The sequence below is a fragment of the Myxocyprinus asiaticus genome, chromosome 3 (genome assembly GCF_019703515.2).
Source record: "Myxocyprinus asiaticus isolate MX2 ecotype Aquarium Trade chromosome 3, UBuf_Myxa_2, whole genome shotgun sequence".
NCBI classification, from domain to species: domain Eukaryota; kingdom Metazoa; phylum Chordata; class Actinopteri; order Cypriniformes; family Catostomidae; genus Myxocyprinus; species Myxocyprinus asiaticus.
The window spans coordinates 34,764,831-34,780,597 of NC_059346.1; the positions used below are offsets into that span (position 1 = coordinate 34,764,831).

The 15,767-nt window shown below is 38.3% G+C and overlaps 1 protein-coding gene across 3 annotated transcripts; it reads left to right on the forward strand.

Moving 5' to 3' along the window:
* Window positions 1–1,571: 1,571 nt before the first annotated feature.
* Window positions 1,572–15,011, forward strand: LOC127429615 (bone morphogenetic protein 3-like). Of its 3 annotated transcripts, XM_051678754.1 has the most exons (4): window positions 1,572–4,068; window positions 8,177–8,844; window positions 10,826–11,709; window positions 12,828–15,011. In XM_051678754.1, the coding sequence occupies exons 2-4, from the start codon at window positions 8,577–8,579 to the stop codon at window positions 13,017–13,019; spliced, it is 1,344 nt and encodes a 447-aa protein (XP_051534714.1). In that variant the 5' UTR covers window positions 1,572–4,068; window positions 8,177–8,576; the 3' UTR covers window positions 13,020–15,011. The 3 variants fall into 3 exon arrangements, with proteins under 3 accessions (XP_051534714.1, XP_051534711.1, XP_051534719.1); XM_051678751.1 differs by lacking the exon at window positions 1,572–4,068 and having other exon boundaries at window positions 8,096–8,844; XM_051678759.1 differs by lacking the exon at window positions 1,572–4,068 and having other exon boundaries at window positions 8,096–8,699.
* Window positions 15,012–15,767: the final 756 nt, after the last annotated feature.

Below are 15,767 nucleotides of genomic sequence, written 5' to 3' on the forward strand. Positions count from 1 at the left end.
TCTGGCATCTCAGATAAACTATACTCAAGCCATTCCTTTTGCATTGGCGCCGCAACCATAGCAGCCCACAAAGGCCTGCCCGAACACCAAACATGATTACGGGGCCACTGCCTATCCGACGCATATCTCTGAATCATCCGCACCAACTGTCTTCATATCAGGAAGGCCTATCAAGCCCTGTTTAACTAGTCAAAAGTTATCTTCTGGGTCAGAAGGATGCATGCTTTATCCTCATTTTCCAATAGACCGGCCCCACCATTCAGATGCTGCAGGGGTCATCCATAGCCAGTCTGGAAGCCCCCGTCCCACAACACAGGACGGGCCCACCTAAAGCACTCAGGGGCTCTCTCGTTTGAACCGCGGCGGGAGTTCTCTTGCTTGAATGCCGTGTGAGCTAACTCACGTTTATTTGTATCGTGGGCTCTCCCATTTGAAGCCACCAATTCCACCAATCGAAATGCCGTGAGGGCCCCTCATTGGCAGGAGGAGAGGCTGAGGTCATCCCGAGCGCCTAGGATCCACTCCTATACTCGAGGTGACCTGCCCTAGGATTCACATCTCCGCTCGGGCGGGCCTGGCTCCCACAGCGCAATCCACAAGGGCTCTCCCATTCAAACCACAGCGGGGATTCTCCCGTTCCAAACGCTGAGTGAGCTATTCACATTTATATTTATTGTGGGCTTTCACGTTCGAAGCTCGGACGACTCTCCCGGTTGAATGCAGGTTGGGCTCGCCTGCTCGAGCGGAGCAGTGCTCTGTCCCTTGGGGTCCACCCACTCGCTGCACGGGCCCATCCGTCGAACTCACCAAGTCTGGAGGGAGACTTAATGTTCGGTCCGGGCGGCTAGTATTCTCGCCTCCGTCAGGGGCAACCCAGCCCTAATGCGGGGGTGGCCCCCACGTTCGGGCGTAATGATCCCTCCAGCACTTTCCAGCTCTCGCAGAGCTCATTTCTATGCCACTGTCTCTTCAGTGATTCCGCCTAATTTCCATTCTCCACCTCTACCTATTCTATACCTCCCAGCCCTTCACCCAGGACAGCAAGCCACAAATGTCTACACTATCCTCTAAGTAGGATTACATTAATTTAAGAAGAACTGAAATGGAGTTTTATAAACAAGGTTCAGGCATTTAATCCGACCAATCACATCGCTAGAGTAAGCATATATAAACAGCCGCTTACCTCTACATGGCGTCAAGTCTTCCTGCATCCCTCCACCTCCCCTTTCTCCTCCTATCCATATACTAATAACTAACCTAAGTCCGGGGGGTATTTGTGCTCAGGTCAAGCCTCGAGCCTCAAGCCCTTCACCCAGGACAGCGAGCCACAAATGTCTACACTATCCTCTTAACAGGATTACATTAACTTGCGAACTACTGAACTAGGGGTTGGTTCATTAGTTTGTTTATTTTTCTCTATGGGAGTAAAAGTTGAAAATTTTTTTATCTGAGCGAAAATGTATCATGCATTTTCTTATGATTTCACCTTCTACTAATTATTAAGTTTTGTCATGAGACTGGATTGAAAATAGAATTGTTTAAAATAAATAATAAAAGATTATATTGATCTACAAAAAAAAAAGCAGGAAGTACACTGAAACTGAGAAATTGCTTTAAAGTTTTTTGATTGTCCAGCCAAAATGTGGATTATAAAATAGTCTTACTCCGTTTTCTCTAAATGTGAGCATAGTTGAGCCAAACCCATCTGCCACAAGGCAGATAGCAGACCTGATTTTGGTTATGACTCACAAAAATGTGTAGTTACTGCATTCTGGCTTTGCATGGTAGTATAGTACAGTAACAGACTTTGTTCAGGCCAATGAATTTAAAGTCTTCCCAATGCCTGCAATTCAAATTCGTAAAGCAATCAATCTGACAGAACAAATGGATTTACAGTGTACATACCTACAGAAAGTTTCTGTTTAATCACCAGGAAGAGCTTAAGAGGTGGGTGGCAATTCACCCACATTCATAACTGTTTAACTGAACAGACAACAGTCCTCATTCATGTGGTGGAGTGGCAGTGTGATGAAACTGCCCACTCCCAGTCCCTACAACGGCACAGCTCATTCAAACACCTACAAATCAAAATAGCAGATGTGATTGCGAAAAATAGGGGGACAAACATCGGTTCCTATCCTAAAGTGGACTAAGAGAGCTTAGTGTGAGGGAAATGGCACATGATAAATATAGGCTATTGAGAGAAGGCCACTCATTAAAGCAACTGACAAACTTTAAAGGGATAGTTCACCAAAATGTTTTAATTCTCTCATCATTTACTCACCTTCATTCTTTCTTCTGCTGAACACAAACTATAGTATACAATCACACGGAACATTTATCCCCCACAAAGAGTGATAAAGATTTTTAGTAGAATATTTCAGCTCTGTAGGTCTATTCAATGCAAGTGAATGGTAACCAAAATTTTAAAGCTCGAAAAAGCACATAAAGCCAGCATAAAAGTAATCCATATGACTCCAGTGGTTAACCTTTTTGCACGGGAGATTCTCCTGTACTGAGTTCTTTAATGCACGCTGTAATTAAAAAAATATATGCTGTATATTACCTTACACATCACAAAAGATGCACCGAAGGACAGATTATATCACAGATTATATATTATCAAGCATATAATGTGGTTTTTAGATGTTTATAATGATGTATTATGATACGTGGTTGTGGATTGACTAGGTTGTATATTCTTTGTTTGACATCAGAATACATGGCCACATCGCTGCATCAAAACAGTGCACTCTAACGGTAATAGCTTTAAACTTTTATTTAGTGATTGCTTGAATGTTTGTAACATAAAAATAAAGATATTGTGATGTTGAAAAGACTATTTGAGCAGCTGGTTAATTTTTACAACTGCCTCAGTCCCTCTTTTGCTGGGAAACAGCAGCTCAAATGCAGATCACACCAGTTTGATCATACACGTCTGAGCCCAGCCTAGTGTAATCACACTAGTTTGATCGTAAGTGTGAAAGGGTTAAATATCTGCCTGATTTTCATGTGAATTCTTTTGTGTTCTTACATTCTCATGGACTCGTTCGACATCATCATCCACTGTCGAAGTTCAATTCCAGTACTCAAGAATGCAAGTGCAGAGAATGCATAACATTTTCCATATGTGTTTTTGATCAGGCCGAATATCGAGGATGCATCGTATGGTGACTTGTGAGCAAGAACCCGGTACTACGGTGACAGATGAAGGACATTTATGTTTGTGATATATCAGTGGTTTAACCTCAAGTGTTTCCCACTGTAAGCTCGCGAAAGTATGACGGCTCATGAGAGTCATCGTACTCTGTCAACATTTGTTGTTTTGTTGGGCATAATTTTAGTATAGTAATAAACACATGAAGGAAACGAGTGTTTACAGACTTTATTCTTTTAACATGTTACTAGTCCTGCAAAACCTCACTGGTGTAATGATAATAATGCTGTCACTGGTGTGTGATAATGCCAGCAGTTCTTTCACTGCCTTTAAATGTGCAACAGGAAGATCACAGCTCATCTCAAAGCTCACAATAGACATGTTCTACGTCCTGCTGTCCTTCCCGAGTTCATTCTTCCAATGTGGCTTGACAAGACCGGTCTCCATGAGAACGCAAGTCCGTTTTTTGTGTTCTTAGAATTGAGAAACACCCTATATCTTCAGAAGTGATATAATAAGTGTGGGTGAGAAACAGATCAATATTTAAGTCCTTTTTTTTTTACCATTAATTCTCCTCCCAGCCCAGTAGGTAGTAATATGCACGAAGAATGTGAATCGCCAAAAACAAAAGAAGAATGTGGAAGTGAAAGTGGAGATTGATTGTAGAAAATGACTTAAATATTCATCTGTTTCTCACCCACACTTGTCATATCACTTGTCAAGATATGGATTTAACCACTGGAGTTGTATGGATTACTTTTATGCTGCCTTTATGTGCTTTTTTGGAGATTCAAAGGTCTGGTCATCATTTAGTTGCATTGTGAGGACCTTCAGAGCTGAGATATTTTTTTCTAAAAAATCTTCGTTTGTGTTCAGTAGAAGAAAGAAAGTCATATAAACCTGGGATGAAGGTGAGTAAATGATGAAAGAATGTTCATTTTTGGGTGAACTATCCCTTTAAACAGATCTGACAAAAACATGGGAAGAGAGGGGTCAATCACTTCCTCCTCAGTGATCCTGAAAGAGAAACCGTGGCAAAGGATATTGAAGCCATGCACACGGGTCTGGTGTGTGTAGAGGGTACGTGGTGCAGCATCCGGATCAGACTCTGCAGTGCAGGATGTGTCTGCTCATCGCCATTGAACTCAGCTAAATGGGACAGAGAGCCTTTAATGCTCCCCATAATCCATGTCATTATGAAGGTAAATCTGTTGCAAAACTAGAGAGCTTGTAGATTTGAATTTGAGAATTTGTACAATAAATATTTGTACTTGTAAGTTGAAATTTACACACACAGCCCAATGTGAAAACTTGTAAAATAAAAATCTGAAGTTGAATGCTGCAATTCTGTTATATGTCCTATTTTTTTGTATGTTTATTTATACTCTTACCTTGTTTTATATTCTGTCTCACTGTAATGTTCTGTGTGCACTTGCTTGTTTCTCCTATCACCAAAAGAAATTCCTTGTGTACGTGAGCACTCTTGGCATTAAAGCTCATTCTGATTCTGATCTGCACTCACAGACAATAATCCAAAACTTGTGTTTTGAATTCAAAGTTGCAGACAAATAGTCACAAATGTGTAAAATTACATTCATATAAATACAATGACAGACACAAACCTGTATTACATATTTACTTTTGTACTTTAATTCACTTTCGTAGTACAACCACAAATCGGCAGTTACAACCTCTCAAATCTTCAAATCTTCCCACCTTGACTTTTACAACAACTTTTGCAAAAAACCTTTAGTAAAACTTACTTGTGCACTTGTAAATCAAGATGTGAGAGAGCAGACATGGGCAGAGGCTGGGCCAATGAAGTCATGACCAATCACAAGAGCTGGAACGACTGATGCTGGACCAATCAAAACGGATCATCTTAGAACACGATGAGGTCACGCAACAGATCCAGTGCCATTTTTGTAAGCAAAACAAGTTCAGCGGTGGCAATGGCTGGCTGATGCAGTGGCTGGATAAGTTAAATAACGTGACAATTAAATGATTAAGAGTGAATTTATCATGTAACAGATCAAATTAAACGATTTCATCACACTGATCAAAGTAGAATTTGGCGCCGACAGACCGCACATGTAATGTCAATGTGAGAATTCTCTGTAGAAATATTTCTGCAGGATGTTTGCATTCAGTAAAACTACAAGGGATGCGACAATCCAGCTGTCATATGCCACAAGTTCCGTATTTCCATGAAAACATGAAATAGAGGTTAAATATCGGTTAGGTATAAGAGTGAAGTAAGAAAATCTCAATTATCACCTGAGAACTGTTCCAACAGATATAATACGCTCAATTATTGAGTGCAGCATTATGCTATATTTTAGTAATTTTCTGACATTTATTTGTCTTCTGTACTATTTGCATTTTTTTTTTATTAAAATGTTTAAACTAAACAAAATCTGCTATCATGTTGTTGCTTAAGAGCTTGGACGAAAACATGTTTGATTTTTGTTAAGTGTAGAACACAACAACTTGAGTGTTATTCTTTCCAAAAAATTCTCCTCATTTTCATATGAATGGGTAACTATATTAATCACGCTTGCTGACTATCTATAGAAGAATAAAAATCATGCCTTTATTATTTCATTATTATTATTATTTCAGTTAGTCTTTCACTTTATAATTCTACTTCAATGTTGTAACTGATATTGCATTGTTGCAAATTAGCAAGCAAATGTTAAATCTAAAGTACTTGCTTTGATGAATTGCAGTGCTACTGTAATTATTGTAAGAAACCCACTAGTGAAATAAAGATAATATTGTGCACAGTGTACAGTTTGAAATTAGACTCTGTTCGAATATTTATCCGTTCAGAATAAAACTCAGGTGATTTTAAGTATCTTTTACATGACAGTAATTAATTTCTTAGTTTAAACTGTTTTATCAACCCATCCATGCTAATAAAGCCTTATTCTAATAATTCTAATGTTACAAAAGTTAGGCAACGTTCGTTAAAATTAGACAAAATGATTGCTACTCTGACGTTGTAAAGTTTTTATAATTGCAGGATATTCTGGCCAAATAGACCATGACAGTAACTAATTTATAGATTGTCATGGTTACCAACCAGTGGTCAACATAATTTCAAGACATGTTCTTCGCAAGCCTAGGACTAAAGGATTTATTTCTATAAATTATTGCTGTTATAAAGAAAAATACATACATGTGCTAGCAAGTGAAAAGTTCTGCACCGATTACAGTATAATTATTGTATTTCATTTGTGTGTGTGTGATTACACAACTATACATATACCATATCAATAAAATATCTTACCTGTTGAGTAAGAAAAAAGCCATCTCTGTGTCGCTTTTAAATCCTTTCAGATCTCGGAGTTGTCGTTACCTCTGAAAAGCCAAGCCGATGTTGATTCGGGCTTTATTACGGACTCTGTCACTTTCCATTTTTGCTTATAGACTCTGCTCTGTTCGGGATTTCTTTGTTTTTACAACTGGTGATTCCCCAGAGGTTTGCCGTTTTGAATGATCCATGTTCAATTATTCTTGTTCGTTGTGACAAACTTTCAGCTTCAGCTACTCCCACACACACGCTACAATAGCCGGATCTTATTTTCTCTGTGTACGGATATGACGTGAACACGCACAGGCGAATGATGTATGTGTGCAATTTCCTGCGAAATCCGTCCCGACAGCTATAAAATATAAATCATTATTATAGGTTTATCAAAGTGTATTTGGGAAAAGACATGGTTTGGAAGATGGATTTTTGTTGCACTCTCTCATTAATAACATTTTGTTATTTTTTAACAAAAAAAAAAAAAAAAAAAGTTACATAGTGTAGCTTTAAGAATAAGATATATAAATGCCTGACCATGATGACTTGCTTTAATCATGATTATTTGAGATAACCATGGTCATGTGTACTTTACTTTAAATCACATACTGACATCTAATTAAGGGAATTAAGTAAATACTAAAAACACCAGAAAATGCATATTTCTATACAGTATCTCTAATTCAGGTGCAGCAGAAAAAAATAGATTCATTATAACTTACACTGAATTCTATATAAGTAGATCAAGCCATCAAGTAAGTACTATGATCAGTTTTGATTGGTCCAGTATCGATTGTTACAGCTCTTGCCAATCACTCATTGGTCACGACTTCATTGGCCCCGCCTCTGCCCAGCACCAGTAGTCTGCTCTCTCACATCTTGATTTACAAGTGCACGAGTGAGTTTTGCTAAAGGATTTTCGCAAAAGCTGTTGCGAAAGTCTTGGCGGAATGATCTGAAGTTGCAATGGCAGATTTGAAAGGCTGCAAATGTCGATTTGTGGTTGTACTGTGAAAGTGAATGAAAGCACAAAAGTAAATATGTAATTTGTTGTCTGTCTTTTTACTTATATGAACGTCATTTTACACATTTGTGACTATTTGTCTGCAACTTTAAATTCAAAACACAGGTTTTGGATTATTGTCTGTGATTGCAGATTGCAGCATTCAACTTCAGATTTTTATTTGACAAGTTTTCACATCGGGGCTGTGAGTGTAAATTTCATCTTGCAAGTAGGCTACAGATATTTATTGTACACGTTCTCAAATTCAAATCTACAAGCTCTCGAGTTTTGCAACAGATTTACCTTCATATGTCATTCAGCGCGTCATCCCAGACACAGCTTTGCTGAGACGTTGCACAGGTCTCACTATCGAGCAATACAAAACAGACCCAAGTGAGTCATACAGTCGCTGGCAGAGGCAGCTGAGAGTATGCATTTAAACTTTGTCGGGTTTGTTTTGACAACCTAAATGCACGTTTTAAACTATGAAGAACGGATTTTAATAGGATTGTTTTTATCACTTATATTAAAGCGTAGTGTTTTGCACTAAACTGGCAATATTACGAAAAACACTTTTATTCCATCCATCTCTCTCTCTCTCTCTCTCTCTCTCTCTCTCTCTCTCTCTCTCTCTCTCTCTCTCTCTCAAACACACGCACGCACGCTTTCCTCTTCCACTCCTCTCCGCTACGCTTGTCGTGTGAAGAATATCCGACTGCTCCCACAAGCCCTATATATTACTAGAGCAGCAAGCTTTACCTTCAATGAAAGCAGAGAAGAGGAGCGATTGGCTGCGAACATCATCGCTGACAGACAAAACCGAGGATCAATCCTGACCTGCAGGACTACAACAGTATACACTCACACGGAACATTTATCCCCTACAAGGATATTTGGTGCACGAAAGTCGATTTTAGGGAACTTGCATTTTGGACCACCAGACTGACACCTTGTTTGATTTCTCTCTGCTTTATTTTGGAGAGTCATTGCGTCCATGTGATGCTATCCCTCTCGAGAGACAAGAGTTTGGAAACGCCGTTAGCGCTGATAACATAGGCCTACTATTACTACACCTAGATCCACTTTACCAGTGCTGTACCTCCAGAATGGATCGCTGTCAACGACTATTTATCCTTCTGTTGGGATGGGGTTATCTGTGCTGTGGATACGGCGCTGTGCTCAAAACACCCTTCATGGCTTTCTCAAAAGATGTGGAGTTTGGACAAAAGGTGGGAGCACAAGAAAAGCAGCATGTGGGTAAAACAGAGCAGGACACACTGTCAGAGCACATGCAGATGCTCTACGCCAAATACAACAGCGCGGGATTCCCTCTCAAAGATGGAAACACTGTGCGCAGCTTTAAAGGACATTTGGGTAGGTGTAAAATGCATTTCAGCCTAAATCCCAGAAAGTAATAATTGACCATATCGACGGGGGGGGTCTCGAGATGCGTTTTTTTTTTTTTTTTTTTTTTTTTTTATACCTGACACGGCGTCTAAAAACGCTGCGTTCCCGCGCGAGACGCTGGGACAACAGCTGGATGCGGCGCAGCGGTCAAAGACGTCCGTGTAGCGCATGTTTAAATAGAAAAACTATGGAAAAGGCGCACAGACGTTTGGTTTGAACGGCCCTTAACTCTAAGTTAGTTTTTGCAGCAGCTGGTGCAGGTACACCTGTTGAAGAATTCGCACGCGGTAGTCAATTGACAGCTCGAGTTGGACACCTTGTCCTGACGCGTTTGAGAAATGGCGCTGCGACCTTTTAGACGTTATTTTGTCACGCGTAAATAGCCGAAGGTGTTGCACGTTTGTTTTCAAGCTGCCGAGCGTTTATCCCAGTATTTTGCGAGTTTCAACGATATCGAAACTCGTTCGTGTCAAAATGAGTTCTTTAGGTTATGTGTGTAAACTATACGTTTAATGCACGTTTATCCTTGTCAGAAAAGAAAGAAAGAAAACAGCTCAAACGTTGAGAAATGCGCTTCTTGCCCGCTTTCAAATGCTCAGGTGACACTCATACTGCAATAGAGATACACTTATACCGCCCCCTCGTGTTCAATCTTGAACTTGCTGTGCTTAATTATGTCAATGAAAAGCATATTTGACAGAGCGTGAGTTCTGAAGTGTGGGTTTCAGTTGAAATGTAAAAAACAAAACTTTACAAAAAGGTTCCATTTGTTAACATTAGTTTATGCATTGGGTTTAATAAACAAACAATGAACAATATGTTTTAAAAGCATTTATTAATCTTTGTTAATTTTAGTTAAAATAAATACTATTGTTCATTATTAGTTCATAGTGCATTAACTCATGTTAACATATACAACTTTTGATTTTAAAAATGTTTTATTATATGTTGAAATTAACATTTACCAAATAATTCAATGCTGTAATAGTGTTGTTCATTGTTTGTTCATGTTTACTAATGTTGTTAATTAAAGTTAATTAATGGAACCTTACTGTAAAGTGTTACCATTCTTTTAAAGGTATAGTTCACCCAAAAATGACATTCTCTCATCATTTACTCACCCTCATGCCATCCCAGATGTGTGTGGCTTTTTTTCTTCTCCTGAAGACAAACAAAGATTTTTAGAAGAATATTTAAGCTCTGTAGGTCCACATAATGCAAGTGAATGGTGGCCAGAACTCCAAAAGCTCAAAAAGGGAGATAAAGTCAACATAAAAGTAATCCATCAGACCACAGTGGTTAAATCAATTTCTTCTGAGGCAATTCCGTTATTTTTGGGCTAGAACAGACAAAAATGCAGTCTCTAGGCACAATCATGATTTCAAGCTCGATTACACTTCCTAGTGCTTGATTCATGCGCAGAGCACTAGATGGTGCTATAGGAAGTGTAATCGAGCTTGAAATCATGATCAGCAAGGAGACTTCTGTCAAGACGTATAGTGAAATAGGAGTTACATTTTGTTCTGTTCTCACCCAAAACCAACTGGATCACTTTAGACTTGATCTCCTTTTTGGAGCTTTTGGAGTTCTGGTCACCATTCACTTGCATTGTATGGACCTACAGAGCTGTGATATTCTTCTAAAAATCTTCGTTTGTGTTCAGAAGAAGAAAGTCAAACACATCTGGGATGGCATAAAGGCAGGGGCGGATTAGGAAGAGAAATCCACCCCTGATTTTACATAGAAACCGGCCCAAAATTTGTTGAGTGGGGGTTGGGGTACCCGGACCCACTGGGAAAAGTCCCGGTTCTCCCATGGCCAGTCCATTCATGCATAAAGGTGTATAAATGATGAGAGAATTGCCATTATTGGGTGAACTATTCCTTTATTTTCCAATCACAGATGCTCAGTTATTATGCTTTGCTTGAATTTGTGTTTCTCCTGTTAGGTAAAGTCAACAGTAAGCAACTACAAATCTTCAACCTCACTTCCCTCACCAAGTCAGAGGATGTTCTCTCGGCGACCCTGCACTACTACATCGGTGACATACAGAACAGCAGCAACAGATGCACAAGGTCTGGTTCACAAGGTTGTGCTCACCATAACCTCAGAAGACAAGGGCACATCCACCTTGAAATCTGGAGTTTCAGCTTCGTGGATAACACCACCAGAACAATAGGCAATTTCTCCATTAATATTTCCACAATGCACCAGGACTTTATATCATGGCAGTGGAAAGACATTACTCGTGCGGTCAACCAAGCCAAGCATCATGACCAGCTTCTTATAGGCATTGACATTGAAGGACGCCAACCTTGGAAGAAGCTCTTGTCAGATAGATCTCCTTATATTCTGGTCTACGCCAATGACTCTGCTATCTCAGAACCTGAGAGTGTTGTGTCCACTCTGCAGAGGCACAAAAGTAGACTCGTGCCTGATCTTCATTTGCTTGAAATGCATAATCACAGTACCTCCGCGCAACATCGTACCAGGCGGTCAGCCAACATCCTACTGCCACTACAGAACAATGAGCTTCCAGGACCTGAGTACCCTCATGAGATACCTACTTGGGATGATCCAATGGAGAGCAAGCCAGTCAAGCGCCCTCGTAAGAAGCCTCGCAAGAACCCAAGGCATAAAAATCCACTGCTGCAGTTTGATGAGCAGACCATAAAGAAAGCACGTAAGAAGCAATGGAACGAGCCCAGGAACTGCGCTCGCAGATATTTAAAGGTCGATTTTGCTGATATTGGCTGGAGTGAGTGGATTATCTCCCCCAAGTCTTTTGATGCATACTACTGCTCAGGGTCTTGTCAGTTCCCCATGCCAAAGGTATGATATTTACTTATGGTTGGTGACCTTACAAAAGGTTTTCTTCAGTTATACAGTCTTTAAATCTCCACATTTTTGTAGAAATCTGGAAGCTGCAAACCAGAGCAATGGGGAAATTAATGGAATACAGGTGACTAGAGTAGTGCAATGTACGCACCACGCAGTGGCAGTCAAGTGAAATCAGTCTGTAAATCTGTAATTCACTCCTCTTTTAACTGTGGCTGCACAACAGTTCCTTCAGGTTCCATTAAAGGTGCACTCAGTAATTTTTTTCTCATTTAAAAAGTTTTGCTTCTAAAGAAATTATCAGTAATTTTGAAACATGAATAAAATTATGACCACTCATGTGAGATGAAGAGTTCAGTCATATCAGTAACCTCCACATGGAGCAAGGGCACCTCATGGGTGCAGCCATTTTATGATCACATGACCAGCCAAATACTACTTGCTTAATCTTTGTAACTGCCCTGTTATTGGACACTTTCATTCATGGACTAAATCAATCCTGGCTTACTGTGCATAGTGAATTTCTACAATGGCTTTGGCAACTGAAAACAACCATGTTTGAATGATGCAGCATCCAGGCCACTAGGTGTCAGTGTAAGCCAATGTAAGCCACTTCGACCTACTTCAAAAAAATTACTGAGTGCATAATTAAACCTGCTACTCAACCTCTAAAACACCTGAAAGAGATGCCACCAAAATATTTTGTCACTTTAAATATTAAAATAGTGACATTTGTTGAGCTATTGCTACCAATGGATTTTCCTCTGGTATTTATATGCTGTAATGCAATCAAAGTAAATAAACACACAGGTTTAGGTCTTTGTGGTAAAGTTAATCATTGAAAACCAGGATCCACTTGTTTCATATTCTTTTTATGATTTATGTTGGTAGACTCCTTCCAATCCTTCCAGTTAAAACACTGTTATTGTACATCTTGTAATTCCTCAGAGACATCCAGTGCAAATAGTTTATCCATTTATGTGGATGAATTAGAAGCAACTAACTGTACTGCACTGTCTTCCATGGAGAGTTCTCCACCTGTATCCAGTTTAGGCTGTTCAAGGCTGTTCTGGAATATGTTGCTAACCACTTTGTCTTTTTACCTTTTACAGTCTTTGAAACCTTCAAACCATGCCACCATTCAGAGCATTGTCCGGGCAGTCGGTGTGGTCCCTGGCATCCCTGAGCCCTGCTGTGTACCGGAGAAGATGTCTTCCCTCAGTATCCTCTTCTTTGATGAAGACAAGAACGTGGTCCTCAAGGTCTACCCCAATATGACAGTGGACTCCTGTGCCTGCCGGTAAAATTTTTTGGTCTTTTCCACCAGCCTCCCACCCTTAAATCCAATTTTTGCACTGGAAGAAAAGACTACATGCCAGTAGCTGACTGAAGATATTAATTTCATAACCTTTGAAGAACTATCTATAGCTTTAAGGACTGTGAAGACCGAAGTGCTTTCCCAGAAGGAATTCATAACTTTTAGCAGGAGTTTTTGTAAACAGGCTGTCTCAAACAAGCGGCTTCTTCACCAGGATGTTCTCACACATGATAACCTCAAGCTTAATCAGCAATTAAGCGTCCAGGGGACGAACATTAGCTGTCATCCATCATGAATCTGATTCTGTACAGTTTGTATAGTCTGACATTATTATAGCTATATTTTTGCTACAGGGGCATTGATTGACTCTCAATGTCCATATTCAATGGCTGCTATAAAGAGGTATACTTCACTTCAGAACCCCGGTGTGGTGAAAAGTGGACTTTTGGAAAGAAAGAAAAGGAATCTTGTTTTGGTACAGTTGTCAAAATTTCAAATTATACTGAAGTTATTATATAAGTTAATTACAATACATATTCTGTTTTCCACATTATGCTTAAAACAGTGTTTAATATCTGAGTGACCATGTTTTGAATGTCTCCCACCTTCATAAAAAAGAAAATATTTATTTTCTCAATAAAAACAAATTACAGATTGGAAGTCTACATCTCATACTGTTACATCATATTTTATAAACATTATTTCTTTTAATCAGGCTTTTTTTTTTACAGATACCTTGCATTTGTAAATATATGTTCTGTGTAGTATGCATATGTTTCCATCTGACCTATTAATATAATATTGTTTCATGCGGTAACATTTTTATGTCATTCATCCACAATGTTACAAACTGCAACTAACCACTATTTCAGCCAGGTTTAGGTTTTATAGTTATCAAGCAGTTTAAGCAAATAACAAGCAAATTCTGAAAATAAATTCAGGGTTAGGATTTGAAAGTATTGTTTGAGATATTTTGGAATGTTTTTAGGGTTTTTTTACTATCAAGGTCATTCTCACTAAATAAAAATGTGCAAACCAAAAATGCAAAAATCATGAAACAAATACTGTCAACTTTTGAGCACGTTTCAAATGATAAAATGTTAAGATCATTTTTATGTAATTTCTATTTAGCCATTATCTCTTTAAACAACAATACCTTTTAAAAAGCCTTACCACATAAAAAAACATTGTTTGATAATTATGGTATTCCATAAACAAGATACATTTATTAAATGAGATGAATGAACATTCTAATATTTAAATTTCGCAAAGATGAGTGTTACATATGATGTCATTTGGAATGGTATAGCAGAGCCATTTCATCTTTTTTGGCAGAACATTTTTACTGAATTGATTTATTTAGATATAAATATGATATTTTGTTTTAATAACTATGTTTTGTGTCTACATTGCGTACTGTTTTAACTTCTACTTTGAGCTAAAGAAATGTCATCATAAAGCTGCATGTTCATAAATTGGGTGTGTTGTTTTCTTGTTGTTCTTAATGTATATTCAACCTATGAACAATAGAGAAATGTATACATATATGTAAAAGTGGGCTATTATCTTAATATATAACATATCAATTCAGAAAAAGATATACAGTATGTAAAGCACTCCTTTAGCATTTGTGTAATATATATTTTTTGGAAGGCTTCCATCACACTGTGTGTTTTGTAAATGTTATGCTGTAGGCGAAAGGATGTGCTTGTATGATAAGCTTCATAAGAAATTATATTTGTATATGGAAATGACTTTTAAAAGCATTTATTTATTTTCTTTATGATGCATTCTGTATCTTGTTATATTGTGAAGCAAGGGGTCCGTCATTAAATATTGATTCATAGCTTTGCTGAAGAAAGGTTAGACAGGGGTGAAAAAGGAAGACTTGAGTCAAATGAGTGAGAATGCTTATTTTTGTACCAGATCTCCTTTTTGACAGACCATTCAAAGAAAACTCAATAAACTTGTATAATTTTAAGAATTATATAGCCATGTGTTTATTTATCATGTGTTAATGTGGTAAAGGATTGAACATTCATCCCTCTGGCCATCAAGAAAAACAATGCTGTATATTGATTGCATTATGTAATTTAAAATAATGTTGAGACTGCTGCATCATGGAACATGATGTAATTTTCTTAAGGTCTGGAAAGCCACCACACAGCCAAATTTGAGTCAGTTATTTAATAGTTATTCACATTTACAGATCATTAGTGTGCACAAACCAATAAAATAGATCAATTATAAGAAAATAATTTATATTTTAAAACTTAATTTAAAACATATCAAACTTTGTCATATTTGTTCCTAGACAATAATGTGATAATCTAAAATATCTTGTGGAATTTGTCAAGATGATTAAAACATTTGCAAAGGGGGGAAAAAATCTAAATCCTCACTAAAAATGAACATATTTTCTGTTCAAAAGAAGAATAAATTCTAACCAAGCCTCACACATTTCATCAGCAAAAACATATTTGGCTCAGGTGCAGAGGTGAGGGTAACCTGACAAAGCACTTCACAGATTTTAGGAAAAGTCACTAGAAATACTACTTTTCACATACCTCTGCTTGAATTACACAAACTGCAGTGCAAGTCTTTGAAACCTCATCAGTGGCATTCACACTCACAGGTGGTTATTAGCCTCAAGAGTTCAAATACATTACATCATCAACATGTCTAAAAAAAGGCACACCTCACCTTCTTGCCAGACCACAAAATGTTTTGCATG

What these genes read in the sequence shown, in the direction of transcription:
- LOC127429615 (XM_051678754.1), top strand. Translation starts at nt 8,577, where the DNA reads ATGGATCGCTGTCAACGACTATTTATCCTTCTGTTGGGATGGGGTTAT. An exon ending in CAGCTTTAAAGGACATTTGG is followed by an intron (nt 8,845 to 10,825) that starts GTAGGTGTAAAA and finishes TTCTCCTGTTAG; the next exon opens with GTAAAGTCAACAGTAAGCAA. An exon ending in GTCAGTTCCCCATGCCAAAG is followed by an intron (nt 11,710 to 12,827) that starts GTATGATATTTA and finishes TACCTTTTACAG; the next exon opens with TCTTTGAAACCTTCAAACCA.